We start from the raw sequence: 21,409 nt of genomic DNA, 5'->3' as shown, positions 1-21,409 counted from the left end.
GGTAGTGTACAACAGCTCATTATGACCAATCAAAGTTACAATGGCACTGAAAAAAGTGACTTATGATCTTTTTTTCACACTTAACGATCATTGCAGCATCTCCATGATCATCCCCAACATGTTTCAAGCACGGTGGCTCATGTGGTTAGTACTGGATTGGAGGTTAGGAAGCTCGTGTTCGAGGCCTGAGTGCTGCCATGGGGTGGGCTGAGCTCCAGTCCTTTGCTCCAGCTCCTACTGGGGACATGAAAGGAGCCCCCAAGTGGGCGTCCTCTAGGCAACGGTGATGTCACTGGTTAATTCTTTCAACCGGAAGCGTTTTGGTGCTTCTGACATGAGTATGATGCAATTACCCAAACTTGATAGCATAATTAGTGCAGACTCATCAGTGTAGAACATCTAGTGCAAGCTTGGAGAGCACTAAGGACCATATTTTTAAATGTGAAAATACCTTTCCTGTTAAAAAGAAGCAAAGTGTACTATGGATTATCCCTTATTGATTAGTTATTGGAACAAAGTTATTATTATTACAGTATGTTCCCTTTGCAGTTGATTTAGATCAGAGATGGTTAACCTTTTTGGCACTGAGTGCCAAAACCGGAACGTGCAAGCACATGTGCTTGCCAGAGCGCCAGAAAACCGAAGACCAGCTGGCCAGAGCACGCATGCCTGTTTTTTTGCCCATTTTTTGGGCCATTTCAGGCCTTTTTCAGGCCGTTTTTGGCCCCAAAACAGTCTGAAAAAGGCCTGGAAATGAAAAACAGCCTATTTTCGGGCCGTTTTTCAGGCCGTTTTCTGGTGCTCCGCTGCCCATGAACACCAGCTGGCTGGTGCGCCAGAACCAAAAGAGCAGCTGGCAATGGTGCGCGTGCCATAGGTTCACCATCACAGATTTAGGTTGATTTAGAATGATGTTAATATGGTTCCATGTTATTTTTTGTAGTAATGTCAATCTGAGTTCATGCTGGTGAGAAAAATGCAATGTATTAGTTTTTAAAATTAAAAATGAAGAAGAAAAAAATTAAAAGAACATAAAATTGTGTGATCTTGGCGCTCTCTGACTTTGATTTTTTTTCTTGCATACATTTCATTACCAAACTACAGTAGGTAACATCATCAGTGCAGAACATAAAACCTAGAGCATAAAACTGATTTATGTTCATATATGAATAGTGCACAGTTCATTGACTTTGGATTTATCCATCAAAATGTCTTGCAAAAAAAATGTAAGCAAAAAAGTATGCTCCATTGGGTTCAGTTCGGTGGGTTTTTTTAAGGCTTTGTCTGTCTATTGAAGCTGTTTGTCTCCTTGGATTTTTCTTACCTTCAAGACAAATTACTTCAATTGTAACTTTGAGAAATAGCAGCATCCTTGTCTGTTCCCAGAGTAGTTGTCTAACAAACTCTCCACAAGGTGTCCAGGCTGCGCTTACTCCTTGACTTCTCATTAGCCTAGCAGTTTTTCATGAGCATCCAGTCTTAATTAGATGGCTGTTTTGCCTGGAGAAAGAATTCAGTCAGTTGTGATGTACTCTTGATTGTTGCTGGTCACAGAGTATTTCCCTGCTCCCTTTATTTGAGACAACTACTGTATTTTTCTTAAACTGCAGGCTCATAATAATAACAGATTTGTTTGCTTGAAAATGATGTCATGCCTTTTCTGATTGGAGAAAAGGGCCATAAGAATATAGGCCGTTCATACAGTCAAGTAACTAAATTTGCAGAATCCTCAGATCCCCCATGTGTAATTGAAAAACAACAAGAAACTTCACAAGTATTGTATTGGCAACCCCATGACTAATGTTTTTGGTAGCAAAATGAAAATACATTGCAACCATCAACAAAAGAAATGCCATTGCCTGAATATACCGAACTTACTTGTGAGGTTACTGCTTTGTTCTTCAGCTACATATGTGAGATTTGGGATAGTAACCAGCTGTACCACAATTTTCAGAAACTTAAGTTTTATTTGAAAAGGGGGAAGAAAAGGAGGTTTTGTTTTTGTATTTCAGCTTTGGAAATAATAAACTGACCTTACTGAGTCTTCTATTCTGTTTTAATTGTTTCTATTTTTATGCCAGTCTTGCAGCTTCCAAATGTCAGTCAAATCTCCAAACCTGTTTTTTTGGGTACTATCAGGAATCTACTCTGATGGTAGTCAGGGAAATAAAACTTGCTTTTCATTTTTTTATTTTTATAAGGCAATTTAGTGTTTTGTAGAATCATAGTTGGTCTAATGAAGATACTGCCTTAAAAGAGATTCCAGGCTTAGACAACCTTGAACTACGCCAGCTAAGATTGGACTTAAGCATAATACATAAAATCATATGTTACAACATCTTACCAGTTAATGAATATTTCAGCTTTAACCGCAACAACACAAGAGCACACAACAGATATAAACTTAATGTAAACTACTCCAAACTCCATTGCAGGAAGTACGATTTCAGCAATAGAGTGGTCAATCTCTGGAACTCACTACCTGATTCTGTTGTCACCTGCTCAAACCCCCACTCCTTTACCCTCAAACTAACCTCTATTGACCTCACCCCATTCCTAAGAGGTCTGTAAGAGGCGTGCATAAGCGTGCAATTGTACCTTCCGTCCCTGTCCTATTGTCCCCAATTATTAGTTCCTATTTCTTGTATTTAAACTTATGTTTATTCTTGTTTCTGTTGTAAGCTTTTGACAAATAAATAAATAAAATAAAATAAATTCTGGATCCTTCTTGGTACCCTTTGCTTTCCTTCCAGGCAAACTTTTGCTTTTTCAGAATGAAGATAGCTAAAGTTGATACAGATTGTCTTCAACTTATGAGCACCTTTGAGCTGAAAAGTTCTGTTGCTAAGTGAGACATTGGTTAAGTGAGTTCTGCCCCATTTTACGACCTTTCTTGCCACGGTTGTTAAGTGAATCACTGCAGTTGATAAGTTAGTAACTTGGTTGTGAACTAAATCTGGCTTCCCCATTGACTTTGCTTGTCAGAAGGTCATACAAGGGGACCGCATGACCTTGCGACATAAGTCACATTTTTCAGTGCTGTTGTGACTTTGAACAGTCTGAACAAATGAACTGTTGTAAGTTGAGAACTATCTGTATTGCCACTCTATCCTGGTTTAGCTTAATTTTTTTTCTTCTTAATTTAGTGTGCTAATGATTGGAAACACAAGGGGTCCAGCTGGAAGAGCAGACCTTTTCCATTATAATTGTTCATTTTGGGGGAAGGGAGACAAGTGTCAAAATACAATCGACAAGTAGAAACATCAAAATCCCACAACTCTTCGGGAGCATTTCTTCTTTCCAGATTTCTTATGCATGTCATCAGGCAAACAGATAATAATACTATGTGAATTTGATGACTAAACTCCAACATGTTCCTGAGAATTATTAGCTGTAGAGTATTTAATAAATTGTCAAGATAAAGGAGCTTCAAGAGTAACTGTGCTGTGCATTCAGGTAATTGCTGAGGGACCTGGAATGAAGTCCTTGTAAAGTACTTTTAATTCATAAGCCTTTCATTCATTTGGTAGCAGATTTCATAGATGCCTTCATAAAAGAAGCTCCTATGTATCTCTTGGGCCTAGAAGGAACAGAGATAGAACATTTATTTCCATACAATGAACTGAGCCCTGGCAGTTGTTTTTCTTCCCTTTTTTTTTCTTCTTTTTGTTTTGGGCACAATAAGTTCTTTGACATGTGACTGGCTTTTCCCCAGGTTAAAATGTACTTGCTGCGAGACTGTGTGCTGTAACTTCGCAAATAAATCAGATGTTGCCAACAGATTAGTTCATGGACTTTTTTCTTTTTTCTCCCTTAATGCAGGGACTCTGCCTGGAGATGAGGCACTAACTGGAAGCCTTTGCCCCTTTTGCTGGTACCTTTTTTACTGGTTGTTATGGAGACCAAGGAAGAAAAAAAAGAACGAAAACAAAGCTACTTTGCCCGGTAAGGATTGTTTCAGTTTCTTAAGTATGAATGCTCATTTTCCCCCTCTTCTGCTTTACCTATCATGATGTTTGGACTTGGTTTGCTGGAAAAAGTGTCATGCTGGGTTTTGTCTGTGATACCTTATGTCTGTATAATATAAAGCACATTGAAATTTCTTTCCTTTAATATATATGCTCTATTGGGGCATCCCACTGAAAGTAGAATCAAATTGCTCCAAATTTATTTGATTTTAATAGCAGTGTGATGGAGTCAAAACTGCATTATTAGTTTATTCTATTACTTAGCTGAAATAAGTTCCATTGGGTTTATTGAGGTATATTCTCAGATAAGAGGGTACGTTATTGCTGTCCAATAATGCAAAGCACAGGTCATCTGTACAAAATTGGGCAACACACAAAGCAAATTATTGTTTAGTTCCCAAAGCCTTTATCAGTGCTTAACATGATTTTGCAAGAGATTTACATCTGTTTTATAAACAGAAATGGTCACGCTTGAAGTCAAATGTTCTAATCCTATAAATTCTATTTTAGAATTAATAACTCAGACACTCCGTTATTACCTTGCTGTTATTATTATTGTCCATATAAAACACTCAGAAACTAAAATAACTATCAATAATTTTGATAATATTTAGAATATTAATAGAATATTAATTTGTTTCATTAGAGATACAGCACTAGTTGGGAAAAGCCTCTATTATTCACATCAGTGGGTGAAATATTTTATTAAAACATTTGTTTCCATGCCATTATGCTTATTGTGTTTTGGTTAAATATGCTTGGGACTATGCTGCTGTGTGCCCATAAATACGATTTGGTGTTTACCCAAATTTCCAAAAATCCATTTGGAAGAATTATGACTGCTCTTTTGTAATTCATGAACAATGAATTTTGGTGTTAATTTTTTTCTCCAGAAATGCCCCAAAATGATACTCAACAATTTGGCACATTAAAGTATATTTACATTTAAATACGATTAATGGCAAAATGATATTGTTTGAAGAATATCCTTCACAGATAGCTCTGACAACTATGGTTTGTTCTCCAATCTCAGCAGCCATGTGGTAGAATAAATTTCCATTGAGTGAAGGAAACTCCCTTCTTATTACAGTTTAGGGAACAACTTAGGTATCCATGCTTATGAATTGGTTCAGTTGTTTTACCTGTTTTATGTGTCGGGTGATTTTAATTGTTCTAAAATGTATTGACTTGTTGTTTTAATGATTGTTTTAATAGTATTTCTGCTGTTTCTGTAAGCTGCCCAAAGGTGTTAAAGGAATGGATGCAATATATTGTTTTTCACTTTAAAGAGATAGCTTTTTTCCAGTTGTTTTTAGTATCAGTAGGAAAGAAAGGCAGTGGAGATCCGCACCATCTTCAAGTTAAATGTCACATATTTTTACATACTATTTAATTGCAGGATATTAGTAGAAACAGAAGGGAAATCTGTGATTAATGTTGCTGAAAGAATATAGTGGCATTGCATGTAAAAAACACAAAATAATGTTACAAGCATTGAACGGGAACAAAAGAGAAGAACATTAAAAATTATCCTAGAAAAATTTAAAGTACTTCATAGATGTAGCAGGAGTTTTAGATCTTATACTGGGCGGTAAATTGTGGACTCCGTGTTTCTTCTATCCCTCATTATGCTTGCAAGCAAATATGAATAAGCAGTTAAGATGGGAGAACTATATTGCTTTCTTTTCATACATTTGCCCTGGAGGCCAAAGTTTACTTTACCTCCACAATTGGAAATTCCTACAGATTTTATCTGTTATCCAAGTTTCTGAGACCAGATTGGGCATATTTAGAATGTCCTTACATAAATCTGTATTTGTTCTAATTTTTTAATGTTTTATTGCATGACATTAATTTCTGTCCCACCACAAAATTATAGACTTTTTGTAGCAAATAACAACAGTTTAAAAAGTCTCCAGTGTACTATATAGGCGCTGAAGACATGGTTCTGCCAGTGGGCCTGGGGAACCCAGAGAAGGAAGGAGCCCATTAAATGGCTCGTATAAATATGTGCTGTTGCCGAGATGTGGGTGGGTGGGGGTATTGTTTTATTGTTTTATTCTTATTTTTATATGATGATTTTATATTTGTGTGAGCTGCCTTAAGTTGCCATGGTGAGTAGGCGGAAATAAATAAATAAATATGCTTAAGAACATCCATGATACTAATGATCATAATGATACACAATAATATGAGAGCAGTTTAGTGTAGTGTAGTATACTGGTTAAGTGCTGGCCTAGAAATAAGAAGAGTTCATACCCTGATCCTGCATTAGGCATGAAAGCTGGCTGGATGACTTTGGGCCAGCTATGCTCTTTCAGTCCAACCTACCTCAAATGGTTGTTGCTGTGGGGAAAAAAGGAGGAAGAAGTTTGTGTTCACTCCCTTGAGTTATTTATAAAATAATAATAAAAGGAGGATAACAATAAATACAATTCAGAATAAAGTCAGTCCTAAAAACAACCAAAGCTAATATACATCATTGTGATAGTCAAACTAAAACAAACTGTCTGAATGAACTTTATCTTTTACATCTTCCAAAATTTCATTTATGTTGAGACAAATCTAATCTCCAAGGAAAGGCTGTTCCATAGCATAGAAGTACTGCTGGAAAACGCTGTTTCCACCCCTTGTAGTACTTTGTACTAGTAGAGGGATCATCTATTTATCAGTAACCATATTTTGAATGCTGCGTGCACTTCTGATTATTGATCTTGGAACAAATAAAAATACTGCAGAGCTGGAGTGACTAAGTGCTTCAATAGGTGTTTAGGGACATGTAGGGGCATGAGTGCATTCCTGCTAAAAGTTAATGAAAATAGCTGCATCTTTTTCCAGTTTTGTATGGGCTGTTTTGGGGATATTCCTGATACATCAGTTGTGGAAACAGATGTGGCTGTTTTAATGAGCCACAGATAGGTATCCCCGTGTATTCTGAAATACCTGTTGCAATGTTAATCCAATCCATAATTTTCTTATCCTTGCTATTTTACATTTTTGGAATGAGTGGTTTTGGCATGAGAACCCTATGGTAGCGTAGAATCAAAATAGCCATTTGATATTATCAAATGTAAGGAAGAAGAACATATAGCACTACAACCAGAAGAGACTGTGAGGACCAGTTATGGATAGATTCATCAGCAAGAAGTATGTGTATGTAATAGTGGATAATTCATCAATATTAAATTGCCATTATTCAACCATTACTTTTATTCCACTGTTCTTTCCTATATGCTAAGTTTGTATTTATTTCTTTTTTCCTCTAGTTTGAAAAAAAAGAAGCTTGCTAAACAAAATACAGATGTGCCACCTCCAAACACATCTGGAACTCACACCTGTAAAACTCAGACTGGAAAAAGTGATGGGAGCAAAATCATTTTAGAACAGACAAACAGTTCTCAAGAAAACTACAAGCATTCTGCAGAAAAGGAGGATTATGAGAAGAAAAAGAAAAAGAGCAGTCAACCAAAGGATATTAGGCGAACTGATCTTAAACGATACTACAGCATTGGTGAGTTTAATGGTTTATCCACACCAATGCTTTGCCATGATTTCTCTGTCTCAGAAGTGGCAGGAAATTGTCCTGGCATTAATTGATCTGACCCTCAGGGTGACTCTAATGCATCTCTAAAAGAGGGATATGCCATACTTGGTTTTTCATAAGAACACTTTGTTATTTGTAAGAATAATGATTGGCATTTTAACTGGCTAAAAGTCAGATGTCAACAATTCTGGAAAAAGCCAATCCAACTGCCATAAAGAATGGTTTGTAATGTCCAAATGTTTTTTCTGCTTTTTTTTCTCCAATCGCTGGTCTACCTAATGACTACTAGATGGCAGCAAAGTCTCAATCTCTTTCCCTCCCTTCTACCACATGGTCACCTGGTTTTGTGCACCCCAGATGCAACTATCTCATACATTTGCCTAATTCTGAAAGGACAATTAGAAATAGCTGAGATGTTTGGAAAAGTTTCAAAACGATAAATTAGGTGATTTAATTTGCTATTGGATTTATATAGCATATTGCTAGCATAATTAATATGCTTAGCATATATGCTGCAGCACTACCACTTGACCCTTCAAAAGGGCATTGTGTCTGGGATACAAACATGTTAAATATGATAATACAGATGATGAAATTTCTGCATAACTAAGTGGCTGACTGAAAAATAGTAAATTTGTAAATTCTACTTTTATATTTCATTTTTTAAAAATCTCTTTACTTTTGCAATTAAAGCAGCACAGGTTGGAACAGAGAAACATGTAATATTGTTGGTATCTTATACTAGCTGTTGGTTGATAAATATTTCAATTTTACCCCTAGTTGGTTTCTTATCAGATGCACTGACCTTCCGCATGGACTGGATGAGTATAGAAATAATATAAAGAAGAGATAGAAATTGATAGATAGAAATTAATTGATTGAAATTGAATCTAGATAAGTCTAAAGGTTTGGCATTTCCTTTCTCAGACAGATGTCTTCTTCTCAAGTCTGCAATTTATGAATTCTGTCCCTGAGTGTGTAAGTCACTATGGGGGCTAGGCACGTTGCTTTTATCTGTGAATAATTTTTGCATCTTTTCTTGATGAGAGCTATTTTGGCTACTGCTACCCATATATTGTAATCTCCCAGCTAAATTATTGTAATGAGACCTATAAGGGTATGGCCTTAAAGCCTATCTAAAAACTGCAGGATGTCTAAAGTGTAGCAACCAGCCTTTACAATAGTTGTATATAACATCTGGTTAAATTGCACTGGCATCAGTTGCCTTCCAAGCCAAATTCTGTCAAAAGCTTCTTTGTTGGGATTTCTGGTTGCAAGGCTTCGGCGGCAGCAGGAATCCGCTTCTCTGCAGGTCCCTGCTGTGCTCGCCGCTGAGGTACCCCCGATCCAATTGGATTTGGGGGTTGTCGCTACCCTCAAGGGGTAGCGGAAGACAGAGGAGATCCGGGCAGGGGTCTGGGGATATTGCACCCCCTTTCCTCAGCCGGCTAGACTCCTTTTTCCTGAGGCGGTGGAGTGGCTGTCAGAAATGGCAGCCACAAAGAAATCTTCAACCGGATAAGACTGTGCAGGAGGAAGAGCCAGAAGGAAAGTTTTCTTGGCTGAACTGGGACATTAAGTTACTTTTAAAACACCCTGGAAACCTGACTATCGGATTGATACATTTGTTTCCAAAAGAAGTTGTTACAGCGGCGAAAGTGCTGAAGGAAAGTTCACTCCCCTTCCTTACGGAGAAAGCAAATGAGCACAGAAAAACCTGCTTTTTAAAGGTAAAAATAAGCTCTTTGTTACAAGTGGGAAGAAGAGGACTAAAAAAAAAAATCTTTAAAAATTTGCTGGAGGAGACACCTTGAAGATTATAAGACCATCAATTAACTGTAATACGGCTTTTAAAATATATTTGGGATTTTGTCCCTGGAGGAAAAATTGTAAAGAGAAGAAGAGGAAATAATTTTTGTTTGTTTGGATTGTTTGATAACTTTGACATTTGGAAATTACTGGGTTGTTTTTAAAAATTTACAATGGCACCATCTGTGGATGAACTAAAAATTGAATATGAAAAATTAAAAGAAAGAGAGCAAAATGGCAAGGATTCCTTGGGAGCTGTCTTCCACTTTTTAGAAATGGCAGTTTCTACGTACCAGCAAATACTTGAGGAAGAAGGAGAAGGAGAAGAAGAAGAAGAAAAGGAAGAAGCCATCTTTAATGGACTAAAAAGTTCGATTAAGAAGAAAATGGGAAGAGAGGAAGGAAAAATGAGAATTTAAGATTTAATAAAACAACCAAGAAAAAGAAAAATAGGGTGAAAAAAAGGTACAATGTTAGAAAGCAATTGAAAAGAGAATTACAACAGAGAGGGGAAGTTAAAAAGGGGGAGGTTAGGAGGGGGTGGTGGCAAAAAGACCAGACTAGAGAAGAAAGGGAGGGAAAAAGGGAAAAAAAGCCATGGGCTAGAACAAGATGCTAAAAAGCAGATTTTTTTTAGAGATAAAGGATAGTGGATAGTGTATAATTAAAGAAAGATTCTGCAAGAGTACATAAGATAGTATTGTAGTATTTGCATTTGAAATAGTCTATTGGAATATTTAATAAACTATTAAAATATTAAAATGTTTAATAATGATAGATCTCAATATTTAATAAAATATTAAGGAGAATGTGTAAAATGATTAATGTTTAGTTATAGTTTAATTCGTTATTGTCTTAATGTTGTTATAAACTTAGTATTTCATTTTCTTATTCTAAAATAATGTACTAATTAGAATTAGAATGGAAATTATATACTTAACTATACTATAAGTTTATTATTCTTTTATTTTAAGATGTAATATGTAGAATGTACTACGCAGAATCAGGATGGAAATTATGTATTATTTTAAGTTTTACTTTAGGGGAAGGCATCACACTTTAAAAGTGATTACAGGGGAAATTCTTTGCTAAAGAGAAGACATAAATAGATGATTGGAAAAGAACGGACAAAAGATACAAACATAATGATTTTGAAATAAGATGAAATAAATAAAACATAATTAAGAGAGTGAAAAGAAGGGAGAAGTTATATAGAAAATATAAAATGGTTAATAAGATATGAACAGTATATAAAGTGAGCATGAATTTGATTTAGGTCTATAAAAAAAGATGTAACCCGGGGCTAAGCCACTTTTCAAAAGAAGTCTTATGTTTTAGGTTTTGTGTTTTGGTTAGTTATGTTTGATTGTGAATTAATAAAACCTTGGAGGAATAAAACTAAAGGGAGAGAAACTTGGAAAAGACATGTATAAATGACAATTAAGGAGGTTTTATTTTTTTTATGTCTTGTTTTATGTTTTGTATTTTGTGTGCTTAATAAAACACACAAAATTAATAAAACCTTGATAGAAAGAAATATAATTGAATAAAAGTGTAGGGAGAAACAATGAGAAATTTGGAAAAGATATATATGTGTAAATGGAAATGTGATAATGTGGAACTATGTCTTAAAAAATAATGCTTTATTTGCCTTGTTAAAATTTATAAGTAATTTTTAGAAAGGAGGTTTTATACTTTTATGTTTTATGTTTTGTTTGTCTTCAAAAATCAATAAAACTTGTTCTTAAAAAAAAAAAGCTTCTTTGTCTCAGAAATGATCATAATTGTTTTCCAGAATAATATCAAATTGTTGCATCCTTTCTTTTGCTGTGGAAACAAGCATAGAAATAATCGTTATTTTATCCTGTTCCTTATGCAGTTGATAGGTCAGCAATTTATCTGATTTATTGCTTTTTTCAAAGTATTTTTGGTAAATTCAACTTCCTGTGGATCTTGTTTATATCCAGTAAATGTAGTTGATTTCCTTATTGCTTTATCTTCTATTCTAAATCTGAAATTGAGTTACATTTATGCCTTGATTCGAATTGTTTCAGATTATTCAGTAATGTATCCTTCTGTTTTTGTATGGCTTTATTTCTATTTGATGCAAGTGAGATAAATAACACTTTCACAAAGCTAAAGTAGTAACCCATATTGTAGATATCGGTATATACATAGAGAGATATAAAGATAGTTGTTTATATACAAATATACAGATACATACTTTAATTGAAAATTATTTACAGAGTTAAAAGCTTCAGAAAAGTAAAGAATATAGAAAAGTAAAAAAATACAAAAGGAAAGATAAGATAGGAAAGAAAGAAGAAAAAGTGAATGATGGTAGAGATTTATAAAAAGGTAAGAAAGAAAAGGAATATTTAAATAAGTTATGTCTGATCTTCTTTGAAGCAGTTACAAACATAATTAATACTGTTTCCACTCTCCCCTTGTACATAGGGAGACATTAAATAGAGATTAAGCTGATTTGGAAGAAGCTCTTTAATTCCTAGTAAGAGTACAGTTTAATAGTTATAATAGTATTATAATTGTAAATTATTACGATTGTTCTTCTACCTAGTCTTAATAGTTACTGGATTATGACCTGAATAATTAGGAGTTGCCACTGATTACTAATGAGTTAGAAATCTAATACATGCCTATTGTTGAATTTGTTTTATTAATTCCAACTCTTCTAATTCAAGGAGGTGGTTATTACTGATAAATTCTTGTATGTAGCTCAGGTCCTTTGTCCTTAAAAATGTCTTCATCCATATGTTGTTCCTTAGACTTAGTCTTGGAATAACTTTATTGTCACTTTGAATATACACTAATTGGCAAACATTACAATGAAATTTTGTTGCATACAGCTCTCAAAGGGTCGCCACCTCCAATATACATGCTATATAAACATGACTAAATAAATAAATAAATACAAAATTATGCATAAGAGCTACACTCTGCAAACAACAAACTTTTCTTTCTGCTGCCCAAAATAAACCTGTCTGGGGTTGATTAGGGATAGGGCCTTTTTGGTACTGTAATAGTGCCAGTCAGCTAGAATTTCCTCATTAGTCTGTCTGCACAACTTCTTCTTTTCCACATATAAAGAAGAATCAGAATATATTCTGAATACATTCTTTTTTCATTCTTTAGCTTTCCCCCCCCACAGTAGCCACGCCAATTTTGCTTTTAATTGTTTTCCCCATTTGTTTTTCATTTACTTTCTGATTCATTGCTCTAATGTTGTGATTGTTTTGATGCTCATTCATGGTAAATGTATTATTGGATGGCTTATTCTTGATCTTGATTTTATTTTATTTATTTTTATTTATATATTTTATTTTTATTTATTTGATTTGTCAATCACTTACAAGATACTAGGTATAAGTATAAACATGAGTAAGAATACAGGAAATAGGTATGAATAAATAGGGACAATAGGACAGGGATGGTATTGTTTATTGGTTTGATTGGCCAATTACCTCCCTAGTCTAACATTGGAGAGCATTTTAAAATATTATAACAAGGAATTGGCTGTACAGATTTTGACTAGCTGATGCATTATAGGAAGGCACACATTTTAATCATGATCTGTTCACTAATCCAAAATTGTTACATATAAATAGAGTTTAGGTTCACCCCTTGGATTAAGCTGCAGACAAATTACTCTGTAGTTTACAATACTATGATGTTGAAGTTTTTCTCCAGTATTTCCTTGGTTTTTTGTCCCTTTGGTGAAGAGCTTTTAAGCAATGTAGCAGGCTTCCTGTTTCTATTCCTTTCTTATTTACATCTAAGAAACCTACTACGCATCCCAGGAGTACAGGACATTTGGCTCTTGGCCTCATACCACCTGCCCTCTATTATCTCTGGTAGCGTTCTTTTAATCCTTCTGGATTCAGCTGGGAAGGTCTGGCATCCTAGCTGCCTCCTTCAGTCTTTACATTCTAAAACTTGTTTCTCTCCTGCCTTGTTGTGAATGAGCATATGGATAGTGGGATATGCACAGAGGTAAAAATGGACTGATAATGTTCTTGAACTTTTCTGAAATCATTATTTTCCCATATTGTGCTGTAGTTCTCCTCCTCCTCCTCCTCCTCTCCTCCTCCTCCTCCTCCTGCTCCTCCTCCTCTCCTGTCTCCACAGATCAGCCAATAATTATCTAATTATATAATTAGAAACGTAATTTTCTTAGAGAACTACAAATCATTTCAGTCTCTTTTATCTTTTTCTACCACTTCACATTTTAATGAAAGTTGTTAATGTCTAAATGTGCTTGCAATCACCCTGACACTTTACACATCCCACTGGTTAGCATTTTCTCCAAGATGTTTTAGTATAAATTCTTCTCTGAGTGAAGTGAGTCGGAAGAGGCGCTGTGTTCAATTTTGAACCCTTTTAGAAGAAAGACTTGAATATTGTCATAAATATAACAATGAATTCTGCAGCACCTAAAGCTGTCAGAGATACACTGGTGTAACACCTTAATGAAGGAGACTTGGTTTTGAATGGATACGCTTTAATATGATTGTGGCATGTGCAACCATGGACTGGAATCCACTTCATCAGTCATGTAATATGGTTGTTACAGGCATCGATTTTGAGTGTTTGTATATGAATATACACCAAAGTATGTAGAAATAAAATCTCTGTGGGGTAAAAGAAACGTATGGTGACATTGAATGCAAAGCTCAAATCTATGCACAATAACTCACAATAACAGGAATAAGAGATTCTATAATTTTCCAAATCTTCTTGTGCTACATTAACAATTAGGTTTTTGCCGAGTCCTGTGAGATTTTGCACTAATTTAGTACAGAGCAATCTAAAATTAAGAATTAAGCTTGGTTGCATTAATTTTCCAAAGATACCAAAAGTGTAGAACCTGTGTAGAACAGCAGGTGGAGGATAAAAACTGATCTTGCAGAAACAGCTGGTCGTGATCTATATTCCAGCTTGCAAACTGTTAGAATGCAGTCCATCCTAGGATAAACAAACATGCAGCATAAGTGAAATTTAGTTTTGACAGTTTACTTTTGTTGCTGCTTGTTGGAGAACTTGGCAGTATTGGGGCACACAGGTCTGTCCAACAATGGATTAAGCTTGAAGAGAGGAACTACTAAAGTATAACCGCATGTCTCATATTGTTTCTGTTGACATGCAAAATAATAATATATAATAGGGTAGGTAGATAATATAGATATATTTGTCATTTTTTCTTTTTTGAAAAGAATTTCTACAATTTCTTTATTTCTTTATAATTTATTTCTCCAAAATAAAGTTTGGTGTAGTGATAATTTAGAAACCAGCAGACTGTGAACTCTAGTCTTGGTGGTTGGTTGACCAGGAAGCTGGGTGGGTGTCTTTGGGTAGTCACTCTCTTTCAGCATAACTCACCTCATAAGGGGGGGCGGGATAGAAGGGGGAATAGGAGGATGAAGGTGTGGTGGATATGTTAGCTGCCTCGACTTACTTAGAAAATGAAAAAGGTTGGATAAGAGAACCAGTTTACTCTAGTTATTAAGGCATCAGGCTAGAAAACAGAAGACTCTGAGTTCATGTGCTGCCTTAACCATAAAAGCCATCTGGGTGAGCTTGGACCAGTCACTCTCTCTTAGCTCAATCCATCTCACAGGGTTGTTGTTCTGGGGAAAATAGGAGGAAGAAGGAATATTAAGTATGTTTACTGCCTTGAGTTATTTGTAAAAATAATAAAAGCAGGATACAAAGTAAATAAATAAATAGATAAAAATCTAATGAACTAAAATATTTAAGTGATTAGTGCTGCTTTTGTGATTGGAAGAGTATCCAAACTTTCACCTGCTTTTAGCTTACAAAAATATATGTTCAATATACTAGACCTAACTTTAGAGTTCTATAGTTAGAAAGTTGTTGGCTCGTCTTTCTGATAACAGCAAAATATCTTTGTTCTGATGCTGTTATTCTTGTTTCTTGATTCAGACCAAATGTGGGAAACCATAATTAATTGAAGACTTCCTGTCTGGCTTGCCAGGAAGGGAGGAGCCGGAGAGTCCTGGCTTGGGTGAAAGCTCTTTCATATCTTTTTAAGCTGAGATATGATTATTCAGGCTTCCTTAATAATTGTTCTGATTGCTCCTCAAACAACCTTTTTGTGCGCCTGTTTGGCTGTGGGTTGAAAGCAAAAGAGAACTATTTTAATACTACCCCACTTCACATTAGAGCAGATCTGGGCATTGATCGTCTCTGGACCAAATTGGCCCTTTGACTGTCACTATCTGGCCCTCTTGAAGTCAATTCAAATTAGAAATCAGATATAAAGAAGTGAGTCTCAGAGGGTGGAAGAAAAAGTCAAGTCTGGTCTAACTCTGTGAAGCACCATGCTCTCCTTCAATGGCGGGTGTGGGAAGGTGAGGAGAAAATGTGCTTTTCTACCCCTACGCAGCACCCGCCCCTGGCCTGGAGCAGCCTGAGGGGAGGAGATGGTCATCACATAAGGAGACCTGGGTTCAATCATTCATTGATGACTCGGTCTAAGAGTGGCCTTGTGGGTGGAGCATAGCCGGGAATTATTTTTTCAGCCATCCAGTTTCTCATGCGAGAAAATTAATTGCCCATCCCTGCACTACAGATATAGATAATATGAGAATCACTTCTTAATGTGCATGGTAATTCCCAAACGAGTACAGATCTCTGCTGTAAGAATGGCCTGAAGCAAAAACCATCGAATTATCCTGTTTCTTTGCTATAAGGAAATTAGTCATGTTGTAACTGAGAAAGTAAAGAATGGCACTTATTGTTGTGCCTCCATTCATTGCATAAATCTTTCCTCTCTACAGCTTCCTCAATCAAAGAAAATAGAGAAGGGGTAGATTTACATCCCTTCCTCTTGTCTAAATTTCTCAGATTTGGAGGAAATCAGTCAGTTGATCTTCTGAACAATAAAATTCTGTGTTTATATGGGTTATTTTATTTTTTCTGTGAATGTGGCTTGCTTTGATATGAAGGTCAGGCTTACATGGCAAGAGACTTAACAAGAATCTAGTTGAAAGCAAACTTGTCCTGTTTTGTCCTGCCCTGCCCTGCCCTGCCCTATCCTATTTTGATAACGTGTGGGTAATCTACACTTAGATTCACAATCTAAGACTAGTGGAAGCTTAATTCAGCCAGCCTAACCAAAGACCAAAGAATTCTTAAGATAGTGTCTAAGAATATAGGCAGTTCACAGCAGGGTGATTTTTTAAAATATAGAATTAGGTTGTTCATGTCCAATAAATTCGATATTTCTAGATATCGATGGAATTCTTTACATATTGCTCCAATTATTGTCTATTCACAACAATGTAAAATCATAGTTGCAATGTAAAATCAATTGATATTGGCCTTTCAGTTTGCAATGTATGATACATCGAGAAGATGGGCTGTGATATGTCCTTTGGTCTTGATTGTGGTAGAAATAGCTAGATAAAGATCACATGGAACCTGACTAAAGTATACAAAGGAAAAAGCTTTGCTGTACATGATGTGGATCAGACCTGTCTCAGCTTGAACCTCTAAATAATAAGGATCTTTAACTCCATTTAATGAGATAGGTATCGTTTACTAGAAGTCAAGGGACTTACAGTACTGCATAGCCAGAACAGAGACATTGTGCACCAAAAGCCTCAAGCCTAAATTTTCCCTCCCTTAGTTGCATCCCATCACTGGTCCCCCCAAGTCCAATCAGACTCAAATAAGATATTTGTAGAATGATCACTTTGGGCTTTGTGTGTATAACTTTAGAATAGGGGTGGGTCTATGGGTCACACAGGTGACATGGGTTCTACCAATCCAATTTTGTGACTGCTAGATTACTGTAAATTCAATACTTTTTCCTACCCTGCTTTTGGAAGTCAAAATAAGGAGAAATATAAATACCATTAATCAAAACAGCTTTAAAAAGTCAGTGTTGTCCCCTGGTTTAGAAAGATTGCATGCTTCTTCATTAAATTTTAAGGAATAGGGTTAGAAAATGTTTTTACCAACAGCCAATTCAGTCAGCATAAACAATAGTCAGGATCTGGGTTAGTATAGTGCAATCAGTGTCTCCTCCTATCTATTCCCACGTCTCTACCTTAACAGGCATTTGCTTACTGCTGTCATTATTATTAAGGTGATTTATTTATACCTTTTGTATTGCATATGAAATGAGTGTAACAAATACAGAAATAACTGAGCATGTATCTTGCCTTAGAAAACTTCTAGCATAAAGGAGTAGGTAGTATGTAATTCTTTTTTAAAAAGATGAAAAATCAGTTTCAACGGTTTCAACTTGAGTGTTTCTGTTTTGTAGAGATCAGAATGTCTGCTGATGAGTGGCTGGTTGAATGTCATAGCCCAAGGCAACAAAAATGCTGGAAGACAGGAGAGTTTATGTGAGCCATACTGACATAAGTGGAAAGCAATATGCAGCCAATCCTTTTTTTAAACTTGCAAATGTTAAAAGGGCTTTCCTCAATGTGTTAAGCTACAGTTTCTGGTTTAAATTCATGGATAGGCTGCTGTTGTCATATAGTGCCAAATCATCACCCGAAACATGTGAAACAACATTAGTAATTGTGACTCTGGTTTTTCTTTCAGATGAAAACCAAACCAAAACAAATGAGAAGAAAGAAAAAAAAATGGTCACCCAGAAACCCCATGGTACAGTTGAGTACATGGTAAGACTTGATGACGAATTTTTGGACATAGGAGTTGTGGAAATGCCCACTTCTGTATACTTGAAATGTCACTAAATTGCTTACATAATAGTTTTATGTTAACTATAAAGTTATACGCTAATAAGGGGAGAAAAGCACGTAAAGCAACTTAGCATATAAAGTGTCATCTCTTGTGTGTGCATGTATGTGTGTATGTGTGTGTGTAATTTCCCCTGACAGTATATAAAATCCATTTTAAGACCAGAACTATAGTTTCTGTAAACATTTTAAGCTTTTTTTCTATTTGTACCATTTTCCTACTAGAGATATCCTCTTTGCCAACTGCTACTTGCCATTCTAATTGTTTAGTGGTATTTTCTGGGCCAAATAACAGCAGTAGGAGACAATTTTTCATGGGAGACTTAACATGTTTTTTCATGTAACAATATTTTATGTCGGTTAATTAGAAACTGAGCTGAGTAGCATTGGACTTCCTCCAAGTACACATGCTGAAAAATAATAATTATTTTGCAAAGTAAGAAACTAAGAATCATTCCGTTCCTATTTCTTTTTGAATTATTAGGTTGATTTCACAAATAGTTGAATAATAGCTGTTTTTGTTGTAGCTTACTTATGTTTCCCTTAAGTAACCTGAAGGGCAAATGAAAGCACAAATAATGAAGATTTTCCATGTGTGGAATGTGAAATATTTGTTAACACATACAAGATGCTATGTAGGACATCTTATGTAGGTGCTTATGGGGTGGGGAACCAGAATGGGAGGGGGAGTTTTCTGCCAGTGAAAAACCACCTGTTCTTTATCTCAAAAGGAAATGCTGCAAAACAGGAAATTACTTAGCATGCAGAGATCTCTGTTAACCCTGTGTGTGTGTGTGCGCGTGTGTGCGTGCGCCTCCTAAGGACACAGGAGTCTAGCAGTTTGTGAACCTTTGTGTGTGGAAAATCCTGAATGTGCAAATGAAGTGCTGTAGCTATCACGTGTGATGGCTGTTTTGGAGGGGAGAAGCAATCTTTTCAAACTCACAGTTATTAGTTATTTTCCATAACTAATTTTGGAATTTGGTGTGTCTTGACTGCCACCTGATATTTAGCATAATATTTATGTACTAGGATTGTTGTTTTGTTATCCACCAAAAATTAGATATGTTTATGTGTTGGAATACCTATTCTTGGCAGTTTGAAAGGATAAATATAAAACTAGAGAATATTATCTATGGGATTTCAAGACTGCTGGATTGGAATGGGTTTAGATGAAAAACAACAACAGTGAATGAATTACTAACTCTATGATGCATACATACAGTATGTAACTCAGTGGAAAAGGGATGGAATCAAATTTGCTTTGAATTTTAAATCATTGAGTTCTTTATCCCCAGTCTTTAAAATGTTTTTCTAGAGGGATTGACCTATGAGACACTTCCATCAAAACATAATAAGAATCACACAGTATCTCAGTGATTGAGATTTAGTATATAAATTTATTGTTTTTGTCCATAAAATATATTTCAGATATTTTCAGCTATACATGTGCATACACATATTTATTCCCAAAAGAATCCATCCTCAGTGATGCGACTAAGTTTTAATTGTTCGACCAATATGCTCCTGGTTAATTGTGGAACAGTATCCTCATGGTTGAAAGTGGGTAAAAAGGAGTAAATTTCATATTGACTGTTGTAAAATGATGACCTCTTTATACAGTTTGGTAATCATAGTATAGTTGGGACAAAGACAGAAGGAACCAAACGTCATCCAGTGGTGACTACGTAGATAACCAGTCACTGTGCTGTGGGTTGAAATTTTCTGATGTCTTTGTGGACTCAACATCTGAAATAATATGTTTTTCTGTGTTCCGAAACTTTTTTTCATCAGTCCCTAATCTAGGCCAGATATTTGCTTTAAAGAGGCATGATTGATTAAAATATGTTTTGAAATTTATACTTTATATCTTATCTCTGTCTCAGGCTGGAAGCCAAGATACCTTAAACAGCATAGCCCTGAAGTTTAACATAACTCCAAATAAACTTGTGGAACTCAATAAGCTTTTCACACATACAATTGTTCCAGGCCAGGTAATTATGCCAAGAGGAAATTTGATATTTGATTTGTGCTAACTTCTAACTAAAATATTTGTGTTAACTTGTGTTAACTAAAATATAGGATTTGTGCTAACTTCTTTAAAAAAACTTTTGATAATAGAAGTGATAACCTAGGTGTATGTCTGGTAGAGGGCAACAGCTTCCAATTTACCTCTACAATAACTCGGAGTTATTATTTTGGTCTGCAGTTTATATTATATGCCTACTCTGAATTTGTCTGGAATTTTATGATGCTTAAGAAATTTCTTAGCAGAAACCTCTCTGTGAGTAGGTTTCTCTATGATTAAACACTCATCCTGTTTGTTTTTGACAGTTTCAGTGTTAGCATGCTTATTTGTCAGTTCGTCATAACTTCCTTCCCACGTACTTTCTGTTTTGCATATGAGGGATTTTCAAATGCAGGATACACCTCCTTCCCCCAGTTCACGCACCTTCTGGTCTTGGAGGCCCAATTCTAAAAGTGCTGCTTTTGCAGCAGCAAATATCTCCCCATGCATAGAAACAACTTTTGCCTATTTTACCTGGGGAAAGCAAAACCTAAAAACCTGGTGTGCTTACAAAAAGGGTCAACACAAGTATTCCTCCTATTTCTGCTGTTTGGAACTAGACAACTTCTCGTGCCCATCTCAACCACATATGAGTTCTCCATAATTTTCTGGGGATCCCCAAGATTCTGGCATTTTATAATTAGCACATCATTTGTTAAGTGATCAGCATCTTATGAAATCCCTATCCCATGTAAACATATAAAAAACCATATAGAGAACAGTTACTGGAATTGAGTACGTCTAATTTGATGAAAAGGAGGACTGGGATGACATGATAGCAGTAATCCAATAGCTGCCACAAAGAAGAGGGAGTCAAGTTATTCTCCAAAGCACCTGAGGGCAGGACAAGGAGCAATGGGTGGAAACTAATCAAGGAGAGAAGCAACTTAGAACTAAAGAGAAATTTTATGACAGTTAGAACAATTAACCAGTGGAACAACTTGCTTCCAGAAGTTGTAAATGCTCCAACACTGGAAGTTTTAAAGAAGAGATTGGATAACCATTTGTCTGAAATGCTATAGGGTTTCCTGCCTGAGCAGAGGGTTGGACTAGAAGACCTCCAGGGTCCCTTGCAGCTCTGTTATTCTATTCTATTCTATTCTATTCTATTCTATTCTAATTCTATATTTCTAATTCTATTCTATTCTATTCTATTCTATTCTATTCTATTCTATTCTATTCTATTCTATTCTATTCTATTCTATTCTATTCCAGTCAGTGCTAAGTTCTGTCTTGGGAATTAAAGGGGGACACACCTAATCAT

The 21,409-nt window shown here is 35.6% G+C and overlaps 1 protein-coding gene across 2 annotated transcripts in view; it reads left to right on the top strand.

Moving 5' to 3' along the window:
* NCOA7 (nuclear receptor coactivator 7) overlaps window positions 1-21,409 on the top strand; it is a 75,947-nt gene that overhangs the window by 17,139 nt on the left and 37,399 nt on the right. For both annotated transcript variants that reach the window (XM_026705458.2, XM_026705457.2), the window contains exons 2-5: window positions 3,823-3,945; window positions 7,235-7,479; window positions 17,920-17,999; window positions 19,964-20,071. In XM_026705458.2, the coding sequence (XP_026561243.2) occupies window positions 3,896-3,945; window positions 7,235-7,479; window positions 17,920-17,999; window positions 19,964-20,071 (483 nt within the window). In that variant the 5' untranslated portion in view covers window positions 3,823-3,895. The remainder of the gene's footprint in view (window positions 1-3,822; window positions 3,946-7,234; window positions 7,480-17,919; window positions 18,000-19,963; window positions 20,072-21,409) is intronic.

Source organism: Pseudonaja textilis, chromosome 1 (genome assembly GCF_049901715.1).
Source record: "Pseudonaja textilis isolate UNSWEBS1 chromosome 1, rPseTex1.2, whole genome shotgun sequence".
Taxonomy (NCBI): domain Eukaryota; kingdom Metazoa; phylum Chordata; class Lepidosauria; order Squamata; family Elapidae; genus Pseudonaja; species Pseudonaja textilis.
This window is presented reverse-complemented; position numbering and strand designations above follow the sequence as displayed.